Here is a 26,734-nt window from a genome sequence, read left to right as displayed (position 1 = left end):
CCCTTGGATTGGTTTCCCTACAAAACTAGGCATATAATAGATGTCAAAAAAAATGCTTGTAGGATAAATAAATGCAAATAAACTGAACCATTTACCTATGTAGGAAACATTTTATGCTTAACTTCTCTATCTCCTCTTAATGACACACTTCAACAGATTTTTTTTCTAAAAGTTGTTAATTCTCCACCATCATCCAATTCAAGGGCCATCAAGCATTTATTCAACACTTTTTTTTTTTTTTTTTTTGAGACAGAGGCTAGCTCTGTCACCCAGTCGGCTCACTGCAACCTCTGCCTCCCAAGTAGCTGGGATTACAGGTGCCTGCCACCATGCCCAGCTAATTTTTGATGGTGTTTCACTGTGTTGGCTAGGCTAGTCTCAAACTCCTGACCTCATGGTCTGCCTGCCTCGGCCTCCCAGAGTGCTGGGATTACAAGAGTGAGCCACCACACCCAGCCTTCAGCACCTATTATTAATGTAGAGGGCCAAGGATTACATATGTAATCCATTAGAAAATATTAAAAAACAACAAAGCCCAGCATAAAAATATTGAGCTATGAAATGCATAATACTTTCCAGGTAGCATTGACTTTTGTAGCTGTTTTGTTCATGTTAATTTTCTAATTTGCATTCCCTGAGCTCTTATTAAGCAGTCAAGGTGGGCAGACTGGGAAAGTGTCCTGTGAAGCAACATCAGAATTAATGTGGCAACACGCCAAAACCGCATTTCTACAAAAATTAGCTGGGTGTGGTGGTGTACGCCTGTGGTCCCAGCTACTTGGGAGGCTGAGGTGGGAAGATCACCTGAGCCTGGGAGGTTGAGGCTGCAGTGAGCAGAGATTGCACCACTGCACTCCACCCTGGGTGACAGAGCCAGACCCTGTCTTGAAGAAAAAAAAAGATTTAACAAGGCTAAAATTTGGAACATCATTTAGTAATGAGACCTTGCAAAATCTCAATTTCATTATTTACAAAATGGGGATAGTGTCCTCTCCCCTCCCTTTCTCCCAGCAGAGAAATAAGAGCTTGAAAGAATGAGGACCCAAAGCTGCTTGAGATTGGTCGTCTCATGCACATTCTTCTTTCTCTCTTCATTCTGTGCAAAAGGCAAACAAGAATGAAATGGTAACAGGCACATCCACTGAAGCAAAACAGGTCATAAGAAGAAGATAATATACTGACTGAAGGACAAATAAAAGTCAACTGGAGATGGGCCCAGAATAGGTAGGTGAAAATATTTGGGAAGGAGAAAAGGTATGTCCTTTTTTATAGAACAGGCTTTTTTTTTTTTTTAAAGACAGGGTCTCACTGTCACCCAGGCTGTAGTCTGGTGGCATGATCAAGACTCACTGCAGCCTCAACTTTCTGGGCTCAAGTGATCCTCCCACCTCAGCCTTCCAAGTAGCTGGACTGCAGACCTGTGCCACCACGTCTAGCTGATTTTTCTTTTTATACAGATGGGGTCTCACTTGTTGCCCAGGCTGGCCTTGAACTCCTGGACTCAAGCCATCCTTCTGCCTTGGCCTGCTAAAATGCTGGGATTATGAGCCACAGTGCCTGACCATTAAAAAGTAAAGTAAAATAAAATGAAATAAAATGATAATGATGATGCTGAGATAAAATAGTTTAGTTTATGATAAATGAAGGCACCAGCTCACAAAATTCACTTACAATGACTGGATATACAAGACCATGTGTACATATGAATCAGACTGGAGGACGAGTACTTGGCAAACAAAAGCAGCTTATTTATTAGGATGATAGAACTGCCTTGCCCAGTGCCTGGAATCAAACACATGTTTAATAAATATGTTGAAAAAAGTGAGAAAATTTGATATGCCATGTTGTAACTTGTGAATACTGGTCTCTGTTAGCCAATCATTCAGAGATGATACCATCCCTTTTTGACATAATTTTGTTGTTTTACTTCTTTTTTTTCCCTTTATTTCACGCAATACTATTTCCAAAGAAATTGGTGTCATCAGAAAAGTTTGCAGAGTCCATGAACATGGGGCTTAGTACGTACAGAGAACTGGGTAAAGGTCACTCATGCATTTGATATGTAAAGCCAGGAGAAGCATTTGCAGATAAGCAGGAGACCTGCTGTTTCTTCATTAGTTGGCTGACTGTCCTTGGGAAAAACAACCCTTTAGGGGTTAGTCAACAGATCTGTGACTGGGTTTAGATAGCCGCAGGCCTTTAAGTACTTTAAATGTGAAAGGTCAAGATCAAACACACTGGGGATGAGCTCTTCAAAGAGTTAATATTTGAAAACTTTTATTTTCTCAAATGAGCACCAACACAGATTGGAAATATGACGGAAACAATGCACTTTTCTCTAATACTGAATCACTATGTACAAATACAGGAAAAGGTGAAGACAAAGTATTTGAAAACAATTACCTTTGTTATAGAAGCAAAGTGACCTGAAAAATGCCACCAAAGAAAACGAAAACCCAAACCCAACGAATACAGTTTGTAAACACAAGCATAAATAGACAGATTCTGTATTGAAAGATAGTCTCTGCAGGTTGGGAAAAGGATACCAACTCCCACTTTCACCGAAATGTTATACGAAAACATACGGGCAGATAGAATTTGGTAACATGAGAACAGCTTTCAGAGTTTCTTCTTGGCTTTACCTTTTACTGCCAGTAGATTTCATAACTATTTTAATTTAAAAAAATTAAATATCTCTTTCCTCTATCTAGACAACTAGATGTTTTCTCATTTGAGGCAGATTCCTTTAAAATATGCAAGTTGATTGTGTTCAAGATTTGATTTCTCAGCCTCTTACTGAACCTGAGGCAATTTGACTTAAAAAAAAAAAAAAGCTGTTTACCACTAAGATATGTGTATTATTTTATTAATGTTCTTTTAACCCAAACCAGTTAATGTTTAACATGATGCAGCTTCTAAAACAGCTGGAGCCCGGCGATATATGATTAATACACTCGCGTCTCAGAAGCGCAGATTTGACTCCGCTCCATCTTCACAAGCAACAGATTTCCTTTCCAGTCTGTAAAAGCTGAGCACACAAAGCAAGAAAAAGGAGCAAACCTGCAGCAGCTCCATGCTCAGGAAAACAGAAAGTCCTCGTGGGTTCTGCTGTTGGTCCACTCGGAAACAGAAACAGCCAGAGGGAAAGAGAAGAAAAACTTTATGCGCCCGAGGTGTAAACTGTAGTTACGGTGTCCCCACTCAAGAAGAAAACAGGAGGCAAAAGATTTTCGATAAAAATCGAAAGTGCTTTTTATACACGCACGCGCGCACACACACGCACAATTAAAAACATGATTCCGATTTGTTGAAAAATTCTTCCAACAGGAAGAATCACTGTAAGTTGTTACTACTAAATTAACTTGTTTTCATTTATTTTCTTTTCTAGCCAATACTAGTGCAAGAAAATATTTCAGTTTTCAACCTGGTTAATGTACTGCAGAGTCTGTTCCACTGCGGAAAAAATGCAGAGAGGCATTGCTGTAAAGCCTTGATCCAGATGAAAGTGATAGAGATCTTTAAAAAAAACCCCAAACGTATATTGGTGATCACTGTTTCCCTTAAAATATACTTCAAGAAATGCAAAAGAAACCATAGAATTTAAAATGAAAATAAAAAGTGCTCTCAGGGGATCTGAGAAAACAGCACCAAATATATTATTTAAAAAATTAAATATTATTTACAAAAGTATATTTTACAAGCAACTGTTTCTTTTATATATATCCATTTGAAAATCTCTTTATAAAGGGGTCACCTCTTTTGCACACACTGATCCACCAGTAAAAACGCACTCTAGCCTATCCTCAGGAACTCAGGAAAAACTCAGTCAGGTCCAGCTGACAACTTCTGGGTATCGAGTTTGGCTGTATTTAATTAATGTCAAATCAACCCATCGGCAGCCTGAGACTAATGTCCCGGGTCCCAAGGGGTCTGGGTCTACTCCAGGGTAGCCAAGGTCATATGACCTAGGGTGGCACAGGGGAGATGGAGCTAGTCTGCCAGCTGGACTTCAGTTCAAAACGAAGGCAGCTGCTGGCTGAGGTATAGAACTTCATGCCTTTTCCTTTCTCACATCTGCTTACCCTGTCTCTACTCCCCACACCCAAGCTTTACCAACTCCAATTCCCCCAACCCACCTGGGGTGAATGAATGAGGTCTTTGGTTATGCTCTAAGTCAATAATTTGGTGAGGAAATTAAAGAATGAACTGACCGAGGCCATGAGTTAATTTAGCATCTCCATAGCTCAGCTGTGGCCTCTCCAATGCTGCTAAATGTTAGATAGACAAGCCATGAACGGAGCTAATGTTGTAAGAAGCACTTTTGGTTTCATTGACACAAAGGGAAAGCCTAATGAGTTTTATTTTCCCCTGTAGTTATGGAAAAACCAACACTCAGATCTCTCACAGCAAGGATGGCGCCTTGCACCCACTGGAGGCTCAATGGATAGTCACTGGAAAAAAAACAAAAACAAAAAAAACAGAACCAGGGTCTGACTGGAGCCTGCTCTGATCCATGCAACAGTCAAAGGCCTCATCCCCAAGGAAGAACAGTGGCACATTGGTCTTCTCTGCCCCTTGGAAATTCGAGGGCACCCTATGTCCAGTTTATGTCACCACATTCCATTTTTCGTTTGAAAGACAAAAACACCTACCCATGTTTAACCCCCATTTTCTTCTTACGGAAAGACTATCAGGACAATCCCTGAGCAAAGGGTCTAATGAAAATCCATAAAGGAAGAAAGACTATTTTCTTGAGGAAGGGAAGGGAGAGAGGAGGGGAAATCCATGGCTTCTGTGCCGGGAAGCCAGCTTAGGAATGTGAAAGTTGAAAAATGATTTCATTGAGAACTTGGGCCTCTGAGCCAGAGAAACTGGTCTTCTGGGAGCAGAAATTAAATACTTCTGAACCTCAGTCTACCTTGCAGTAAAGTGGGGAGAACAACTTGATCTCCCAGGCTACGAGCAAAACTGGATTTCTAAGAATCCATTTGTCTCACAGGGGATCTCCCGAGAATCCTGGTGCTATCCTGCTTTCTGTCAGTCTTGCCATCTGCCCCTGGCAGGGCAAGCCCACACCTGTCTTGGGTCTCCCATTCCACCATCAGCGCGTGGAGACACACAAAAAAAGCATTTCCACCAAGGATGCGCTCCGAATGGAAGCTGGTTCTGCTGCAGATGCGATTCTGAAAAGCTCTTGGGCTGTTGGCTGCTTTAATCTCAGTTCATCAACTTACAGATTCTCCCCGTGAACTCATTCTTTCGTGAGACTTTCAGGGTGAATTTTCTGAGAGGGTCAGCCTACTTGGAGAAGGAGATGCTGAGAATTACCTAACATGCACACGTATCTTAACAGTAATATTTTCAGTCTAAGAAATGAAATTCAGTTAAGTGAGTTTCAGTCATATACTGTGTACTGGCTGAATTCCTGCAGAACAGACTTCACAGTGTTGATTAAACGTAACAAACTCCTCTTTCTCTTATGGGCCTTACAGGGATGTGTTCTCTGAACTTCCCTAATGGAAGGATGTTTGGATGCGGGGAGGGGGTGCTATTAGAACTCAGAACTCCTCCCTCCTGCTGGACCACACTGACAGATTTCTCTCCATGCAAGACATTCTAGCCTAAGTAGGGCAATTAGGGGCATGAGGAATCTACCAGGCAGGTTATCACTAAGCTCAGAGCCTTGGGCTCGTGCTTCCTAGTCTATAGTAACAGGACTGCAGAAAAACACCTGAAACTCTATGAACAAGAAACTGTCGACCCCACGGAAGCCACTGTAAAATCGAAGAGGAAAGATGCACAGAGCCTGAGTTGGTTCAAACCTAAACCCTTCCTGGGATTACCCCTACCCAGATCCCTCCCGCACCACACTCCTCTTATGAGGGGTCAGAAGGAAAGGCAGTCAGAATTGCTAACTGATCCTAATTTTTACTTCTCTGGCTCAACACCTGAGCCATTTCTTCAGGCGCTCCCAAGCTGCAGCCCACTTTGTGCCCTGCTCTCCTCAATTACTCACTTTACTCAGTTGCTGGTCAAAGCCTTTGGGATATTTGGATGTTAAGCCCCTTGCAAATGGCAGTCCCCTCACACCTTACCTCTGGTGGCTAAAGAGGCAAAGATGATGATTGCCCAGAGGCTGAGTGAGGCATGAGAGTCATCGCACCCACCTGGCCATTGCCCAAGTCACTCGCTGCTGCCAGGACACACCCCCACTCAGCCCAGGGGAACCAGGCCCTTGCCCCGCCAACTAGAATCAGGGCCACATCTTGTGCTCATTTCCTAGCCTGGCACATTTGGTGTCAGGAACAGAAGCTTCTGGTCAGAGAGAATGCAGTCATGAGGTATTTTTTTTTCCTCTTTGTCCTTTTAGACAAGTCAATTATTTCAAGCCTAAGTTATTAGGTCTCCAGGAGCAGCATGATTTTGTTCCTACCTCCACCCTTCCACCCCTTCCCCCCGCCAGGACCCTCAGAGTTTCCCCTTTCCCTCTTCCTCACGCCCCTGTGCCACTGCTCTCCTGACAAGAGGCCATCAGGCAGCTCTCGCAGGGGCCCTGGGGCCCTCACCAAGGTGGGCTGCCGCCATGCGGTCAAGGATCTGTTCCTTTTGTTGTTTTGTTTTCAGCCAAAACTAGAACAGAGAGAGAAGCCAGGATCAACTCACAAACAGATACAAAGCAAAGAGACAGAGAGACAGCGATTTAGAGGCCGGTCACCAGAAAGATGGCGTCAGGGTGGGAGGATGCCCCGGATGGCAAGGCCCCTAAATGGATGGAACCAAGTGTCAGTCACTCTCTCACGCTTGGGAAGAATGTTCGGTTGAATGGCGTTCACGTGGACACTGGGTTGGGTAGATGTTGTCCAATCAGTCCCAGCCATTGTCCTTGATCATGTGTGCTAGTTCAATGATGTATTTGCCTTCTTTATATTTCTGGCTGCTTTCAAAAGCATGTTCCTAGGAAATACAGAGGAAGAAAAGAGATGCTGAATGACTGAAGACAAGAAAATGACTTTTTTTTTTTTTTGAGATGGAGTCTCACTCTGTCACTCAGGCTGGGGTGCAATGATGCAATCTCAGCTCACTGCAACCTCCACTTCCCAGGTTTGAGCATAGAGTCTCTTGCCTCAGCCTCCCAAGTAGCTGGGATTACAGGTACCTGCCACTGTGACTGGCTAATTTTTGTATTTTTAGTAGAGATGGGGTTTCACCATGTTGGCCAGGCTGGTCTCGAACTCCTGAGCTAAGGTGATCCACCTGCCTTGGCCTCCCAACGTACTGGGATTACAGGTGTGAGCCACTGCACTCGGTCAAGAAAATAACTTTTGTAGCAGAGCAGCAGGGGAAGATGACAGGTATCAGGGTCACCGAGTCTGGTTCCAGCTTCACCCAGACTCTGTGAGATGATTCTTGCCCCTCAAGCGCTTCATGTCCCCCTCGCTTAGCTACAGAACTGAGGCAACACCAAGACTTTCTCAATATTACAACAGAATTTTCCAGGAGCTTCGCTCATTTAAGTCTTTGCAATGTCACCCTGTCTGTAAGGTCTTCCCCAACTACCCTACTTAAAATCCCAACTTCCAGTCCAGCACTCCCATTCGTCCTTCTGCCCTGATCCCTGCCTCAGTTTTCCACACTACTTCTCACTTCTGAACATACGTTATAATGTGCATTTCTACTTTATGTATCCTCTGTCTCCCACGACTACAATATAAACTTCATGGAGCACAGAGACGTTCATGTTTAGTTCACTGCTGTAGCCTTAGAAGACTGCCTGGCACATAACAGAATTTAATATATCACTGCTGAATGAATTGGTACATTTACATATATACATTTATACATATATAAATCTTGGCGGACCTTGGTTTTTGGTGCTAATGGAAGTTTGCCCTGTGGATAGATCCAAAACGTTTCTGTGTCATTCCTGCTAGTTTCTAAGAACACAGGAAAGCCTGGTTCTAATTTTAAATTGTACCTGTTAGACAGGGAGAGGAACAAAATACTGAGAGGCCAGACAGGTCTCCTTTTCAATCGGGGTTTCTTACTGTTTCTATGTCAGATATGTGGAGACAGAAGCTGTACGAACTCCAGGCTGGAGAACCTGGCAGCCCCTAAGCCCCACCCAATTGCCAGGGCCGCAGAGGGAGAACTTCATACTAACCACCTGGCAGATTCCTTTTCTAAACCCACAGCCCTGTGGGCTTTCCCAGCTAATCAACCCCACCGAAAGAAGTCCTGCATAGGCAGAGGATAAAGGGCACTTTTGTTTGCAGAGACAGACATGTAAGAACTTCTTGGTGTTTTCTCTGAAAAACACTGGTCACCTGTGTCTCAGCTTCATATGCACAAGCAGTGGACATCAGCCTTTCCCCCGGAGCCCCCAGAATTAGTAAGGAACTGAGGTGTCCCCTTGGAGGGCTCTGGGTCACAGCTGTATCAACTGTGTCTTCTGTTCTAGAGCTCAGGGGCTTTGAGTTTCAGAACAAGAGCTCAGGCACACCACAGCAGCAATTTCCCTGACACTTCATCATTATTCCCTGTCTTGGCACACACACATGTGCACATGTGTATATCAACAGCGCAATGTGTTTTGGGAATAAGATCTGTTCTTCCATAGTAATAGTAACATGTTTGGGGGGCGGGGAGGAAGAAGGAGAAAGCAAAACTAAGAAAATGAGTTTCCTATTATGAAAAAATATTCGGCCGGGCGTGGTGGCTCACACCTGCAATCCTAACCCTTTGAGAGGCTGAGGCAGGAAGACTGTTTGAGGCCAGGAATTCGAGACCAGCAGCCTGGGCAACATGACAAAACTTCGTCTCTACAGAAAAAAAAAAAAATTGGCTGGGTGTGGTGGTGTGCACCTGTGGACCCAGCTACTCACGAGGCTAAGGCAGGAGGATCATCCGGGCCCAGGAGGTTGAGGCCTCCGTGAGTCAGATTGTGCCACTGCACTTCAGCCTGGGCCCTGTCTCAAAAAATAAAATAAAGTTAAATAAAATAAATCAGCAGTTCTGAGACACACAAGCACTTGGAAAATGTCAGAACTGGATTCCAGTGGAAAGTCTACTAGACCTGGTGTCAACAGAAACACCCAACTTCTCCTGCCTCTACTGCTCCTCAGCACTGAAGCATCACTTACAGAACTGGGAGACTCACACCTGCTTCACAGAGGTAACAAGGGAATGAAAGGAAAGTGCCCTGGGCCGGCACATAGGAGATAATGGATCGGTATTTGGGTACTGGATGCTTCCCTACTGTGCTGTGCACATCACAGTACTTGTCAGGCTGTTTTTATCTGTTTTCATGTTGGTTTTCCTCCTCAGTTGGCATCATGACTGTCAACGCTTTGAGGGCAGGCACTGGATGTATTTAGTCAAAGGTTTTTGATAAACCTTTGTCGAAAGAATGAATCGTTTTACCTGAACCTCAAGCACAGAGCAAAACCAGCCAACTCAGGCTTGCCATGTATCTACAATCCAACACACCTCCGGGGCAAGTGTTGTAAGACAGCCAAGAGTCTGGGAAACAGGGGCAGGGGCAGAACTTTTCTGTACTTGATCTTAGCCAAAATGCCGAGAAGTGATGGACATTTCTGGATAATCAAAATCAGAACGGCGTCCCCGACCCCAGATCACCCAGAGGGGGCCTGTGACTGTACAGAGGGAGCAGCATGGCCAAGTCCAGCTTCTCCCACAAGAACAACCAAGCCAACCATAGGAAGCCGTGGCTAACCCATCTTGGCACCATACAACACACTGTCTAGGTTTTTTTTTTTTTTTGAGACAGAGTCTCACTCTGTGGCCCAGGCTGGAGTGCAATGGCTCGATCTCAGCTCACTGAAACCTCTGCCTCCCAGGTTCAAGCGATTCTCCTGCCTCAGTCTCCTGAGTAGCTGGAATTACAGGCACCCACCACCTATCTGGCTAATTTTTGTATTTTTGGTAGAGACGGGGTTTCACTATATGTTGGCCAGGCTGGTCTCAAACTCCTGACCTTAGGTGATCTGCCCACCTTGGCCTCCCAAACTCCTGGGGTTACAGGCCTGAGCTACCGTGCCTGGCCTCACTTTTGTTTGTAATCCTGAACATTTCCAAGGGGATGGGGAAAATGGAATCTAAAGGCAGTGTTGCCAGGCTCCACTGCCGACTCCACCAGGGGCATTTTTTTTTTTTTAATCATTTGCACATTTTCAGACCATTTAAATGGAATCATAATTCTATGTCTGGCATCTATTGCTTGCATTATTTTATATGTATATATTTTTTCCAAAAGACGTTATTTTTAGAGCAGCATTAGGGTCACAGCAAAACTGAGCAGAAAGTACAGAGATTTCCCACATACCCACTACGTACCTGCAGACTCCCCCACCATCCAAACCCCACACCAGATTGGAACATTTGTTACAACGGATGAACCGACACTGACATATCATTATCACTCTGCGGCAATTGTGACGACTCCTTCAGGCTCCTTCAGAAGCCAGAGGCAGGTTGTGAGCCGTATGACAGGATAGGGCATTTGAGACATTTTACATAGACTAAATTGCCTTCCCAGAGACAGGAAGACCAACTTTTCAATATCCTCACAATGATAGGGAGGGCAAGAATAGAAAGGATTGTGCAATGCCTGGATGTACACATACAGGCTGAAAAATATCTGTCAATAATAGTAACAGTGACAATTTAAGTTAATTTTCACTGCACATATGCTATATGCATGGGGATGACCTAAGTGTTTTGCAGGCATTATCCTATTTAACACTCAAACCAACTCTGTGAGCATGAGGAAACTTAGCAGAGAAGCTAAGTAGCTTGTCCAAGGACACACAGACAAGTCAGTCATGGAGCTCAAATTTGAACCTGCCTCTAGCCGCCTAGACGGTTCTTAACACTAGCTAGAGGGATTTTAGGGGCAGTGTCTGTGGTGACGTGGTGACCCCAATGCATGTCAGAACTATCAGTCCCCAATGCAGAAGCAGCAGACTCCGGCCCTTCCTTCCTCTCAGTCTAGCAAAGGACTGCTCACTTTTCCTAGGCCCCAAAGGGACCTTCACATTTTTTGCTGAGTTAAACAGTGAAAGAATAACTGTCCATTTGGGAGAGGTCCAGCTATGACTCCATCTGACAGTGGATGTTAATTAAGGCAGTTTTTGATAATGCCTTGCTCAGGGTCTGGGACCTGGGTGTCCCAGGAATATTTATTGGAGCATCAAAGTATAGTGGCTTAAGAGCATGGGTTCTGGGCCAGGCACGGTGGCTCATGTCTATAATCCCAGCAGTCTGGGAAGCTGAGGTGGGAAGATTTCTTGAGCTCAGGAGTTCGAGGCCAACCTGAGCAACATAGTGAGACCCTATCTCTATTTATTAGAAAATAAATTTAATATTAAAAAAAAGGGGGGGCATGGGTTCTGTGTCAGAATACTACATGGCCGCCTCCTTTGAGAATGAAAAATTTAAAAATAAAAAATAAATAACAGACTATGACATGGATTCCTATTCTGGTGTGGCTATTTAATGGCTAGATTACCTTGGACATGCTATTTCCCTCCTTAAGTGTCAGTATCCCTATCCATAAAATAGGTGAAGATAGCACCTAACCTCTAAGGCTGCTGATATATGCCTGCCGTATAGTAAGCTGTCGAGAAATGTTACTTGCCATTACTATTATTATTTATTAAATCTAAAGGGGTGTGTGTCTCAGAGGTAGGTGTGAAGGAATGAATAGGAGGAGGGAAATTTATCAACAAAAAGAGAAGAATGAGTGTGGTGGTGACTATCCTGGTCTAAGACAATTCCACAAGGCCATGGGAAGCAAGCAGAAGAAAGCGTTCTTCTAGCATAAGGCTCGTGGCGATTCCCTTCCCAGCCCTCTACCGACCCATCTCCTTTTACTTACATATTTCCAGCCCAGAGTGGTTTTGCAGTTTTCACAGTAAATGTCTGCGACTGCATGCAGTCCTGTTAGCAACACTCGCTCTTCTGCAGGCCCACAGCCCACATTAACTCTATGTCAGGGTACAAAAAGAGAGAGTGGGTAGTTAGTGACATGCACATCAGTCATTCAAGCTGAGCTTCCAGCGAAAATTAACTGAGCAAGGCTGCCCCAAGGGGAGCCAACCCTGAGCGGAGCAGATCTAAACTAACCCCCAAAAGGTGGCCATGGTGGGGAAATATCTCAGCTGGAAGGAAATTCAGATCTGCAAGTTCCAGCGGAGCAGGGATACTAAAATAATCTTTATGGTTGAGAGTTTGCTTAACATTTTAATTTTTCTTTTTTTTTTTTTTTTTTTTTTTTTTTTGAGACGGAGTTTCGCTCTTGATACTCAGGCTGGAGTGCAATGGCGCGATCTCACCGCAACCTCCGCCTCCTGGGTTCAGGCAATTCTCCTGCCTCAGCCTCCTGAGTAGCTGGGATTACAGGCACGCGCCACCATGCCCAGCTAATTTTTTGTATTAGTAGAGACGGGGTTTCACCATGTTGACCAGGATGGTCTCGATCTCTTGACCTCGTGATCCACCCGCCTCGGCCTCCCAAAGTGCTGGGATTACAGGCTTGAGCCACCGCGCCCGGCCAACATTTTAATTTTTCTAACAAATACTTTAAATCTGTGACTTAAGGGGACAAGCCGACAGCCACACGGTGAAGTCCACAGCCATGAGCACTGGTCCTCACAGCTTACTGAGGACAGAATGATGCTGGAGAGGCCAAACGTGACAGCACAGTCTGGTCCCGATACAGGAAGGAGTGACCCCTGGGTGCTGAATAGGCTCTGCTCCTTCACAGGGCGCCCAGCTCAAGCCACATGCGCCAGATTTCCATTTTTACATTTATCAGGCTTATGTGGCCTTCACCTTCCTTTCCCAGGGAAGAGGTGGTAACCCTGGTGCCTGGGGGTGACTGAGGGCCCTGTAAACTGTGCACCTGCCCTAAGTGGGCCTTCTTTCCTCTTTAGGTCCCACAGCAGATTCTGGTGTCTTGTTCACCCCTATTCTCCCCAGTCACACATCTCAGATCTCACTTGAGCCCATGCTGAGGCTCTCGAAATCTCCTCAGCTTCTTCCCTCTGGGACTATAGTCCTCTGATGTGCCCTTTGAGGGGAATGTGGTGAATATATTATTTTTAGCCAGAGTTGCTGCCAAAAAATGTTCCCCAAAGGTAACTGACGGTTACCAAGTATGGAGAGTAATGCTCCACAGAGTTTTACTGTGGCAGAGAGGGCAGGGTCCATTGTTTAATTATCATCAAGGACTGCTTTTTCCCATCCTTCAAATCTGCACCCTACAAGGAATGTACCATTCAGAGACACTCACACTGAGTTAAAGAGGTATGCTCGTCCTTGACTTCCTTGGAACGACTGAAATGCAAGAAAACAGATCGATAGTTAGACATCCATTTCACCCACCCGTCTGGGAAACCAACCCCAGTCACAGGAAGCACGACCTTCCAGGACTGACACAGCAAATGGGAGTGCTGAGCCAGTCAATGGTCCCGCTGGCAGATGGTGTGGGGGCGGGGAAGAGGGCAGAATAAACAGCCACAAAGCTCGATACAGCCCACACTGGACAGTTTTCACTAGCCCAGGTGACAAAATGAAAACAAAAACCCAAACCCACTATGTCATTAAAAACGTCTTCCCTCCTGACATCGCCTGATATAATTAATTCACCTGAGATCATTAATCCACATTGGCCTTTCCTGGTCCCACTTTGATTTCAGGCATCTGTGCTGGCCACAGCTTTCCCAGGCTGCCCCAGGCATGGAAACCACCACGAGCACTTTTTGGTCTCTTGGTCCAGCCCTACTCACGGCACCATACTTACCGCTTGTCATGCCTTCTAGAAGATCCTAAGTGCCATGACAGTTTACAATCCTCCTAAATGGGAGCATAGGAGCTCTCCATTTGAAGTGTAAGGAACTTGATTTCTACATCACAGAAATGCTCGTGAAGCAGCAATCCTACTCTAACCTCTAGCTTACACACGAACTTCTTTCTTCTGGCTGGAGGGCAGCAGGAAACAGGACAAACAGGAGCCAGAGCCTGCCATGCAGTCTGGCATCTGCTTCCACTAACTAACACCAGCCCTGTCCATGTTTCCCTTCTCTGGTTACACTGAGAAAAGTCTGCCTGACATGAGCCAGCCATGTTCTGCACTGCTGCCTGAATTTTTAATGTGGTCTAACAATGGTATCCTGAATTTAACATCTTAGTTTGCTCTGAAAACCACTCTAAAAACAAACAAACAAACAAAGGAGGTGAGTGGCTAACAGATGTCCAGAGGATACACAGATCAGCACGCAAAACAATCATTTTTGTCAGATGCACAGGAGATCAGGGACCAGTGCTGCCAGCCAGTGTGAAAGACAAAATTCTTTTTTTTTTTTTTTTTGAGATTGAGTCGCCCAGGTCAGAGGGCAATGGTACAATCTTGGCTCAATGTACCTCTGTCTTCCGAGTTCAAGCGATTCTTCTGCCTCCACCTTCTGAGTAGCTGGGATTACAGGCATGCGCCACAACGACTGGCTAATTTTTGTATTTTTTTTAGTAGAGACGGGGTTTCTCTATGTTGGTCAGACTGGTCTCGAACTCCTGACCTCGTGATCCGCCCACCTCAGCCTCCCAAACAAAGTGCTGGGATTACAGGCGTAAGCCACCATGCCCAGCCTCTTTTTAGGGGTCTTGAAACATCCCTGGGGACTATAGCAGCTTCCAGGCTACAACTGAGCAGCTATAAGTGTCAAAGCCTCAAAACCTGGCCCCTGGAAGTCCATGCTGAGTGTCTGGATAAGACAATGTCCCAGTGACACAGGTCTAGAACTGGCCCTATTGTTTGTTCAATCTTGGAGCACAAACATCCCTCCAGGGCCCTGCCTCTCCAGCCACGTCTCTTGCTACTTCCCTATTATGTCCTTCACTCTAGTCAGGCCAAACCACACACAATTCTTAGAAGTTGTAGTACACTAACTTTGCCCATGAAGTTCCCTCTGATGGGGAGACTCTTCCACCAACTCAACAAGCCTCAGTTCAGCTCCCCTCTTTCATTAAGCTTTCCCTAACCTCCCTAGAAAAAGGCACCCAATAACACCCATGTTCTGGACTCTTAATATTCCCCACATTTCCTTTTTCTTTCTTTCCTGTTTTTTCTCCCCTCGACCCTCCCCCACCCCCACCAAAGGATAGAGACTCGCTCTGTCACCCAGGATGGAGTGCAGTAGTGGGACCATGACTCACTAAAGCCTCCACCTTCTGGGCTCAAGTGATCCTCCTTCCTGAGCCTCCCAAGTAACTGGGACCACAGTTACTAGGATCGACTAACTGGGACCACAGGTGCATACCACCATAACCAGCCATCTAAAAAACAAATTGTAGAGACAGGGTCTTGCCATGTTGCCCAGGCTGGTCTTGAAATTCTGGGCTCAAGCAATCCACCTACCTCAGCTTTCCAAAGTGCTGGGATTACAGGCGTGAGCCACTGCACCCAGCCTGTTTTCCTCTGTCTTAGCACTAGCATCCTGGATTGAAATCATCTATTTATCTCACTCCCTTAGCAGACTGTGAGCTCCCTGAAGGCATGGGCCATGCCTTCAGTCTCTCTCTAGTCACATCAGAGGACTACAGTTCCACAGGGAAGAAGCTGGGGTTATTCCCTAACACATAAGCATGTGCATCTGGCACACAGTAGCCATTTATTAAATATTAACTGAGTAAACTGTCTCTAGTTTCTTTTGTTTTCTATAAACAACTTTACTGAACTTTAAGTGACATAATAAACAGTATATATTTGAAGTGTGCTATTGGATGAATTTTGGTATCTGTATATACCCATGAAACCATCACCACAATCAAGATTAAACTACCCATCACACCTAAACATCTCCTCATATCCTTCTGAATCCTCCCCTCCTCATCCCCTTCCCACTTATAGATTCATAGGTAATTACAGCTTTCTGTCACTATAATTTGTATTTTCTGGAATTTTTTTGAGACAAGGTCTTGCTCTGTCACCTAGGCTGGAGTACAGAGGCACAATCATGGCTCACTGCAGCCTTGATCTCCTGGGCTCAAGTGATTCTTCTGCCTCAACCTCGTGAGTAGCTGGGACTACAAGTGCGCACCTCCACGCCTGGCTAATTTTGGATCTTTTGTAGAGACAGGATCTTGCCATGTTGCCCAAGCTGGTCTCAAACTCCTGAGCTCAAGCGATCCACCCAATCTGCCTGCCTCAGCCTCCCAAAGTGCTGGGGTGACAGATGTGAGTCACCGCGTCCAATCTAGAATTTTTTAAATAAATGAAATGTATTTTCACTTACAGTGTATACGTGTTTGTCTGACTTTTTTCACTCAGCACAATTCTTCTAGGATTCATTCATGTTGAACATATCAACAGTTTATTCCCTTTCTGTTGCTGAATAGTAAGTATTCCATTCGAGGGATATCACAGTTCATTTATTTTTTGTTTGATCTTAATAAGAGATTTGGACTAGCTGACCAAGTCCCCTTCTAGCTTCAAAATTATGTTCTTTTATGATTCCATTGTCCTAAGTTATAGGTTTTGCAATGTCATCTCTAAGAAACATTTGCTAAGACCTTCAAGTTCAGAGCTTAGAAGAAGAAGAAGAACAGGTGGCTACTAGGAAACAAATCCCAGAAGAAAGTGTTCACTTATTTCTCACTCCGAGGGAGACAGGCATCCCTGTGAGACTTACCAGGGCAGCAGTATCCCAACAAGGTACACAGACAATCCCCTAGACAACCCTTATCCCCAGGGCTGGGAGAAAAACACTAGCTCATTTTATAGATTTTATCCTTAAAAATAAGTAAATAAACTATGGATTGCCACTAGGACCTTCCCTGGGCTAGTATGCGTCCTGTATGTATAGGTCTCCGGAAGGAAGGGAGGGAACAAAGGGGTTCTTCTTCTGCCTTTGCTTTCAGCATATTTTGAATGCTGCTGTTTCTGTGTGAATATGGCTAATCTTAATTAAAACAAACAAATAAGATATTTAAATAGCAGGATCATTGCAATTTTTTGCATATGAGATGGAGTACTACGAAGGGGTTCACTTATAGTAAAGCACCTGAAACCTGTGCTATAGTGAGAACTGGCTGTCACTGTTTTCACCTTATATTATTTTTGTGGCTAAAAAATGATATGCTTGTACAAAAATTAATTTGAAACAGATGACATTTAGAAGAAAATCTTTGTGACCTTGTGTTAGAAGACAGTTCTTAGATACACCAGAAACACAAACTATAAAAGAGAAAAAAACTGATAAACTGAACTTCGTGAGAATCAGTATACATTAGAATGGTTAAATTTTTTTCTTTAACTGACAAAACCAAGTGCTGACATCAATGTGTAGCAACTGGAACTTGCATACATTGCAAAATGGTAGAGCAACTTTGGAAACGAGTCTGGCAATTTCATTTACCCAAGTGAAATGAAAGCCTATGTTCACACAAAAACCTGTATGAGAGTGTTTTTAACCACTTAATTCATAATCGCCCCATACTGGAAACAACCTAAATGTCTCAATTGGTGAGTGGATAAATAGCCTGGTATATCCATATAATACTACTCTGTAATAAAGAGGAACAAACCATTGATATACAGAACAACATGGATGAAAGTGAAACACATGGCCGGGCGCGGTGGCTCAAGCCTGTAATCCCAGCACTTTGGGAGGCAGAGGCGGGTGGATCACGAGGTCAAGAGATCGAGACCATCCTGGTCAACATGATGAAACCCTGTCTCTACTAAAAATACAAAAAATTAGCTGGGCATGGTGGCGCGTGCCTGTAATCCCAGCTACTCAGGAGGCTGAGGCAGGAGAATTGCCTGAACCCAGGAGGCGGAGGTTGCGGTGAGCCGAGATCGCGCCATTGCACTCCAGCCTGGGTAACAAGAGTGAAACTCCGTCTCAAAAAAAAAAAAAAAAAAGTGAAACACATTATGCTAAGAAGATCAGTGGCTGCCAGAGGTTAAGAATGTTTAACTATAAGAGTTAATAAGAGATGAAATTGTTCTGTTATCTTGGTTACAGAAGAACAGTACTCTTAGGGCACGTAACAAGAGTCTTATAATCACTATCAGACTATATATTTATAAGACTGTAAGACTCCAAGGTTCTAAGACTATCTATGTTAAAACTCATCACTATTCACCACAGAGTAAATTTTACTGCATGTAAATTTAGAAATAAAATGTTTAAAGTTCAATAAATTTGTAAAATAATAAGCTACCTCTAAAACCTATACCTGCACACTCTATTCCTATATCTGTATATTTAGGAATTATAAGCAATTCCCTAATCTATTTAAAACTATTCCAAAGAGTTTCAGAGGGGTTTAAACCCTTGTTCATTTTCATATTTTTTAATTATGTTTTAAATTATATTTGTGGCTGGGCACAGTGGCTCATGCCTGTAATCCCAGCACTTTGGGAAGCCGAGGTGGGCGGATCACATGGTCAGGAGTTTGAGACAAGCCTGACCAACATGGTGAAACCTCGTCTCTACTAAAAATACAAAAATTAGCCAGGTGTGGTGGTGCATGCCTATAATCCCAGCTACTAAGGAGACTGAGGCAGGAGAATTGCTTGAATCTAGGAGGCGGAGGTTGTGGTGAGCTGAAATCATGCCACTGCACTCAGCCTGGGTGACAGAGCAAGACTCTGTCTCAAAATAAATAAAATAAAATTCTATTTGTGAAGGATATTTCTGAAATATCATGAAAATACTTTTTAGTGCTAGGCGATGGTGCATGCCTATAATCCCAGTACTTTTGGGAGGCCGAGGCAGGAGGAGCACTTGAGGTCAGCAGTTTGAGACCAGTCTGGTCAACACATAGTGAGACTTCATCTCTACAGAAAAAACCCAAACCAAACCCAAAAACCCCACTTAATAGTTTTCAAGACCAACCCTCTCATTAGAATACATCTTTTGAATTACTGCATCAGAAAGTGATAAACCAATAATTTTTTAAAGGAGTATATCCAATCACATATACCTTCAATAAAATTTAAAACAATTTTATAATTATTTTCTTTCGTCCATTTAAATTCATAAATGTTCATTAAAAATTGTATGCTTACAAGGTACATATTACATGGCAGCACACATATGTAATTTATCAATAAGTATATACATATTAGGAGTTTATGCTCAAACATTTTACTGATGGGGTATATCATTTTAAAAGTGTGGCGGCCAGTGTTCTGGGGGTTCCTGTGTGCTTCCAGGCTGGGCCTAAAAGTCACTTTCTCTGGCCTCACACAGATTAGAATTCCTAGAGAGAGTCGGGGTGGGGGAGGGCACGTAGCAGAGCAGAGAAATGCCAGCCAGGCCCCAAGGTACCTCCAAGGGCCAATGGCTTCCTCCAGGCCTGTTCTGAGAGAGTCTGCTGGCAGAGGCCCACATGTACAAAGGGTGCTGAACCCCATCGGGGCTGTCCTGGTGGTCATACCCACTCAGGTTCCCTTGAGGAGCAGTATCTATGAACCTCTGTTTCCTCGGCTTGGCACTTGGGACCAGCTGTGTTTTTAGAGGCAGAACTCTGGAAGCCTTTTCCATCATGGGTCCCATTCTGGGGACCCTGCCAAGTCAACATTTATGATGAGAAAAACAGCCACGGAGAACAACAGGCATCTTGCAGATAGACACAGACAAGAATAGCCCCAGCTGGATGGCTGGATCCTGTGGGGCCCAGCCCAGCCTGGCACAACCTGGCACGGCCTGGCACTCCCTGGAGTGAGGGTGGTACCGAAGGTGGGGAGACTGAAAGGAAGTTAAGGAAGTAATTAGAATAAAGCAAACAGAATTTCAGACCAGGAGATGCCAAACAGACTGTCAGACACATTTGTTTGCTGTCATTACTGCCAGGCAACAAGGCAGCTCTTTTCCATGTTGTGTATCAACCAAGGCTGGTGTGCAGGCCTCCAGGAAAGGGTTTTTGTTTTGTTTTTTTTAAGCCACACACAACTTTTCTTCTGTCTTTAAGTAAAGTAATAGTTCCAGGCCCAGCCCTTCCAGCCAGCTCAAAGGAACGGAAAGGGCTTTGAGTTTCCTGTTTAGTAGCCAAAACCACGGATTTTTGGCCCCTTTGAAAGTCTAGAAGGCAGAAACTCCTTTTAAAAGTAGGAGAACCACTGAAAAATGAATACTCTGGATTGAGGAGGGAGGCAGCAACAAACCAGGGGTTTCTTCCCCCTGGTGACGGATACAGGTTCTCACCTTGGAGTCCTATTCACTTGAACAGACTTCTCCCCGCATGAAGGGTCCAGCAGAGGAGCAGAGCCTCTCAAAGTCCAGCCCCCTTCTCTCTCTAGGAAGATCAAGCATTAGCCACCGAGCACGTGCCTCAGGAGGTGCACAGTGAGATGGGGGAAGCAGAAGCCCATCTGCCACCAGCTAACGTCCAGCCAGAAGTAGGTGATCTCTTGCATATCTGCACAGGGTAAGAGGATTTAGTCTTGGAATCAGAAGATCCAGGTTCAAGTCCTGGTCTTACAACTTCAACTTATTAGCTACTTGACCTTGAAAGACTTAGTTAACCTCTTTTTCATCTGTAACTAGAAACCATTCCCGTTTCCTAGGGTTGCTGAGAACAATAAGTAAAGTGGGGTAAACGAAGCGCAGAATAAAAAGTCCCTACCTCTCCTCTTTGGCCTTTTCAGGAGCCCGGAGGAGAGAGATGAAAAGGTTGACTCTAACCTACTTGGTTCTTCAAACCTCTTTCTTTGGTGACTTTGGTCTCCCTCTTTCTCTATTATGCCAAAAGGCAAGGCTTCCCCAATTTGCAATTCTATGTCTCCATCAAAATGGAAGGATGGGACTGAAGCTCCCCATGACACTTTCCAGTTACAATTTTCTGTGAATCCACCTCTCTTAAAGCTCCTGGCACTTGCATCCCCAATTTACCACTCATACACAGTGTTAACTGCACGAGCTTCAAAAAGTCATATTGCCAGGGTACAAGTCCTGGTTTTGCCATATACTAGCTATGTTACTACCTTGAACAAGCTAATTAACCTCTCTTTTCTAGTCTGTAAAACAGGCACAATAAAATAGCACTCACTTGCACCAGATTTGCATAAGAGATAAGTAAGGGCTGGCCACAGTGGCTCACGCTTGTAATCCTAGCATTTGTGGGAGGCTGAGAGGGCGGATCACTTGAGGTCAGAAGTTCCAGACAAGCCTGGCTAACATGGTGAAACCTCGTCTCTACTAAAAATACAAAAACTAGCTGGGCATGGTGACGCATGCCTGTAATCCCAGCTACTTGGGAGGCTGAGGCAGGAGAATTGCTTGAACCCAGGAGGCAAAGGTTGCAGCGAGTTGAGATTGTGTCACTGCACTCCAGCCTAGGCAAGCAAGACTTCATCTCAAAAAGGAAAAAAAAAAGTTACATACTGTGTATCAAGTGCTTCATAAACTTAAAGGCTCTATATACTTTGTTACTGTTAGAATGTTTCTATCATACTGCTTTTAAAAAAACTCATTAGGTTGGGTATAGTGGCTGAAGCCTGTAATCCCAGCACTTTGAGGGGTTGAGGCAGGTGGATCACTCGAGGTCAGGAGTTTGAGACCAGCCTGGTCAACATGGCAAAACCCTGTCTCCACCAAAAATACAAAAATTAGCCAGGCATGGTGGCACATGCCTGCAATCCCAGCTACTTGGGAGGCTGAGGCAGGAAAATCACTGAACCCAGAGGTGGAGGTTGCAGTAAGCCGAGGTCACAACACTGTACTCCAGACTGGGTGACCCTGTCAAAAAAAAAACAGCCAAAACTTATTGATGTGCCCTGAGTTCACTCATAAAGAAAACAAACAAACAAAAAACATAAACTTGGTAGAAACATAAACTTGAGTTTTTAAAAATTGAGATATAATTCACATTACCATCATGCTTTTAAAGTAGACAATTCAGTTGTTCTTACATTCACAAGGTCACACAACTATCACCACTGTCTATTTCCAGAACATTTTCACACTCCAAAAAGAAATCACACACCATTAGCAGTCAGCCTCCATCTCTCTTGCCCCCAGCCTCCTGGCAACCATAAATCTACTGCCTGTCTCTATGGATATCCCCACTACATTTTAAGCCACCATGCATTTTAACTCCTTTAAAGTACTTTTAGGTGTCTCAGTGAGAAGGCATCAGAAGTGTTTAGGCAGAGATACAAAGGAGGATTAGTAAAACCTTTGCCCTTGGAGTGTTGGCTAAACCCCTCCAACTCAACAGATCTCCCATTCTGCAGGGAAGTGTCAGATCGGTCCTTTTTCTGTTCTTTTCTCCAACCATGGTTACGCCTGGCGAGGATTCCTATATTGGGTCAAAGTAAGCCATAGGCTCCATTCCAAAGAGTTGGAACCCAAGCAAAATAGTCCCAGATCCTGTCTGAATTTCAGCCTTGAGGACACATATGGAGAAAGCAAGAGGGGTGATGATAAAGAACAAAGTTTGAAACTTCCAGAATTAGAACTCGAGTGCAACCTGAAGAAGCTGTGAACATTTAGCTAAGAGGAAAGACTGAAGGGGATTTCTTCCATCTTCTCTGCAATAAGAACAAGAGGAAATAGATGGAAATGAGAGAGGCTTGGGTTAATTATAAAGAAAGAACTTCCTGACTCTATTTGTCTTCCACATGGGGACAGAGGTCACCAGCAAAGAGTAGGGAACAAAACCATTTGTATATGCTTATGATTTTAAAGACTGTCACATTTTTGCTCTGCAGGAGAATAAAGAAAGATGAATAAAAAATAAAGACTGTCACATACCTGTGTAGGAACCTTTGAAATGGGGTTAAAAAGCTGAGGGGCAGAAGGATGACTTTCTTAAGACCCCTTCTCCCATGATTTTGAACTATGGTATCTCCTTTCACTCACATATTCCCTCAACAGATGGAGGGAGGGGCAGGGAAGCGAGCGGCTCTAAAGGAGGAAATATCTGCTGTGTGGAGTCATAAAATTCCAAGGGCATGGGAACATTCGTGATGCTTGGAACTGTAAAAACAAAAGGTGGTGAGGGGGCCCTGGTGCTGGGGTTTTATTGATGAAAGGGGGAGATTCAGCCAGGTGGTGGGAGGCTGAGGTGGGTGGATCACCTGAAGGTCAGGAGCTCAATACCAGCCTGGTCAACATGGTGAAACTACGTCTCTAACAAAAAATACAAAAAAAACTAGCTGGGCGTGGTGATGTGTGCCTGTAATCCCAGCTACTTGGGAGGCTGAGGCATGAGAATCATTTGAATCCGGGAAGTGGAGGTTACAGTGAGCTGAGATTGCACCATTGCACTCCAGCCTGGGTAGCAGAGTGACACCTTGTCTTAAAAAAAAAAAAGGAAGGGAGGGAGGGAGGGAGGGAGGGAGGGATTCTTGGGTTTAAGCCATTTAATGATCAGACTTTTCAAATTCACCTTCCTGATGACCTACATGAATTGGGCCCTTTTAGAGTCCTTATCAGAAGTGTTTAGGGGAACTAAGCCACTTTCAGGGATGGAATAGGGAATGGGACAGAGAGAGATCCTATCAGACCTGTTCCCTCATGGTGTGATGCTGCCTGAGGTTGAGGGGAAAGGATGCCGGCTTTGGAGCCTGGGAGGCCCTGGACCCAGCCCTCACTAGCTGTGTAACCTTGGGCCAGTCACTTCATCCTTCTGAGCCTTTGGGTTCTCTACAGAAGGAAGAAACATATTGCCAATTCAATAACGCCCTATTCCAGAGGGATGTGGTGAAGATTAAATGAGTGTGTGCATAGTAAGTACAGAATGTGGCTCATAAAAAGCACTTAATAAATGTGCATTTCCCTTCACACCAGCACAGGCTTTCAGGATTTAAAATGGGAGCTCCATAACTAGTCTGGAGGGGCCAGGCTGTTCAGCCAGAGCTCCCCAGACTCTTCCAAACCCCCCTACAGCTTAGACCCCAGAAGCTCTTCTCCCATACCTCTTCCAACTGTCCTAAGGGCTTCAAATGGGGCTTGGGCAGTGTGGTTGTTCTCTGCTGAACCCAGAGCAGGATAAACCTCTTTAGTCTGTGGCAAGGGGTTAGAATAGCAGATGCCAAGGTAAACTTGCAGCCAGTGGGAAAACAGATGCTGCCAGCTCTCAGCATCCTGCAGAGAAGGAGTGAGGCATGGGAAGCATGTCTCATCCAGAAGGATGGAGTGGAGAGTGGGGGATGCCCACTCTCTACAGAAGATATCCCCACTCTCTACAGAAGACAGGTCGACATGCCATCCTCACCAGGTCTGTTCAGAGAGGCTAGCTTCTGAGTCAGACACTGAGGGTGGTTCCAGGATGCACTGGCAGGCAGCCATTAAAAGCTGGGCCCTCTGCAGTTCAAATATAAGCCAGAACCTTTAAGAGGGCTGAAATATTGAAGCTCAGATTTCTCTGAAAGCCATCGGGCCCTTGAAAACAGTTGTTGGAGTTAAAAAGGATAATGCAAATTAATATGCCTCTGAAGACCAAATACCAATTTCCTGATTTATGTTTCAGTCTGCATTCCTGATCCCAAAGCCAACTGGGCACTGGAAAATGAAAATTTCTTATACTTCAAAGGTTGCCTATGAAGTCAGTGGGCAAAACCTATCAACCCTCAAAGTAAGATTTCCTTTGCAACCAATCTAGGCAAAAAGGCCTGAGAAAGCCACCCTCCACGACGGAATCCACATGATACAGAGGGGATTGCTTTGAAAATATTTTCTTTCTTTGTTTTTGAGATGGTGTCTTGCTCTTGTCACCCAGGCTGGAGTGCAGTGATGCCATCTTGGCTCACTGCAACCTCTGCCTCCCAGGTTCACATGATTCTCCTGCCTCAGTCCCCCAGGTAGTTGGGATTAGAGGTGTCCACCACCACGCCCAGCTATTTTCTAATAAGCAATCGCTACAGTGAAATTAAGAGTTTGTAGATGAGACTGAGACTCATAAAAATGAGTTAAAAATTACGAAATAACAACAGTCATGGCTCACACTTACATGATGACTACCATGTGCCAGGAAGGATTCAAACAGTAACTCAGAGCAAAGAAACTTAATCCTCTCAACAACAACGACAACAAAAAAACAATGAAAATCAGGTATATACAATCGTTTTCCCCACTTTACAGATGAGAAAAGTAAGGCAGAGAGAGGCTAGGAAATATGCCTAAGGTCAAACAATCTGGCTAGTGAGGTGGCTCACGCCTATAATCCCAGCACTCTGGGAGGCCTCAGGGATCACCTGAGGTCCGGAGTTCCAGACCACCCTGGCCAACATGGTGAAACCCCATCTCTACTAAAAATACAAAAATTAGCCAGATGTGGTGGTGTGTGCCTATAGTCCCAGCTACTCAGGAGGCTGAGGCAGGAGAATAATCGCTTGAACCTGGGAGGCAGAGGTTGTGGTGAGCTGAGATCGCACCACTGCACTCCAGCATGGGTGACAGACCGAGACTCTGTCTCAAAAAAAAAAAAAAAAAAAAAAAACACAATCAATAAATGACAGAGGTCCAGGTAGTCTGGCTCTGAAGTCTAGGGAAGAATTAAGATGGGGTCATGAAGGTGTCATCCAAATGACTTCCTGAAAAGAAGAAAGCCTGAACAGAATTAGACTAAAACTGACATGCATATAGGATGTCAGAATATGCAAAGCACTTTCACATGTGAACTGATATGACCTCAAAGATAGAGGAGGAAACTGAAGCCCAGAGCTGTTAAAGAAACTTCCCCAGTTTCACACAGCTTGTAAATCAAGGTCAGAACTTTAAACCTACAGTTTTTGACTCTAAGTCCTAAGATTTTTCTAGAGGGTATTTACTGGGAAAAACTGTCTCTCTGATGAAGGAGGATAGATCAATCTGTCAGAACTTATGAAATCTCTTAGGCTATTCAAATTCCTCTGCTCTGATTCCATATTTACTTAGCAATGGCCTAAATTTAATTCTCTCGCTCAAGTGGGTTTACCTTCAACAAAGACAACATACAGTCCAAGCTTTCAGGATTATCTGCCCCATTGTAAATTAATGAATTAGAATTGCGGCTTCCCAATTATCTTTCTGTGAGTTGTGTTACTGTGAATCACTCCACCAGAGCTTGGTCACTCTTGAGTGAATGGACAATATTAAATTTGTAGAACTACAATGCTTAAGGCTGACTGAGGACCACTGAGGGAACACCCTCTGAGTCCCAGCCTAAAAACAGCTTTTTCATCTCAAGACTGAATGAATGATTCTAATTTAAAATCTCTTGGAAACAAATAATTAAAAGCTGAGAAACTCCTTAAAATCCCTTCTTTCTTTGGCACCTGGACCACATAACAAAGAACTAGCAAAGAATACCGAAGAATGCTTCAAGAGTTGTAAAGAGAAATATTTAGAAGTCATTACAGGCCACTGGAATCTCATGCAGTGGGCTACAGTTTAGGTACAGTTGGAGGATCTCAAAGGAAAACACACATACACAACTTTATCCAGTTTTAAATGCACTCACAGACACTGGGATTTGAAAGACCCCCTCCCTATCCCCAAAGGTCAACCACGCACCTGAAGCATGGCTCTCTCCCACAACTCTACCAAACCTCTCCTTGAGTACTTTCAGGGACAGAGAACTCACTACCTTCTGAGGAAGACCATTCTACTGCCAATCACTCTGACAATACCAAAATTCCTTATGTGAGCTGAGCTGTCTCCTTAGAGCTTCCTGAATCCTCTATCTTTAGATCCTTGGCATTGTTAACACTTCAGGTTACAGA

General features: G+C 44.4%; 1 protein-coding gene across 5 annotated transcripts in view; it reads right to left on the bottom strand.

Annotated features, from left to right (window-relative positions):
* Positions 1–2,255: 2,255 nt before the first annotated feature.
* YPEL2 (yippee like 2) overlaps positions 2,256–26,734 on the bottom strand; it is a 65,373-nt gene continuing 40,894 nt past the window's right edge. For all 5 annotated transcript variants that reach the window (XM_021674684.2, XM_012445511.2, XM_012445509.3 and 2 more), the window contains 3 exons: positions 13,313–13,356; positions 11,897–12,005; positions 2,256–6,954 (listed from right to left, as the gene is read on the bottom strand). In XM_021674684.2, the coding sequence (XP_021530359.1) occupies positions 6,865–6,954; positions 11,897–12,005; positions 13,313–13,356 (243 nt within the window). In that variant the 3' untranslated portion in view covers positions 2,256–6,864. The remainder of the gene's footprint in view (positions 6,955–11,896; positions 12,006–13,312; positions 13,357–26,734) is intronic.

This window comes from Aotus nancymaae, unplaced genomic scaffold (genome assembly GCF_030222135.1).
Source record: "Aotus nancymaae isolate 86718 unplaced genomic scaffold, 86718_ANA_hifiasm-v0.15.2.pri h1tg000018l, whole genome shotgun sequence".
NCBI lineage: Eukaryota > Metazoa > Chordata > Mammalia > Primates > Aotidae > Aotus > Aotus nancymaae.
The sequence above is the reverse complement of the archived record's forward strand: the minus strand, read 5'-3'. Positions and strand labels throughout refer to the sequence as shown.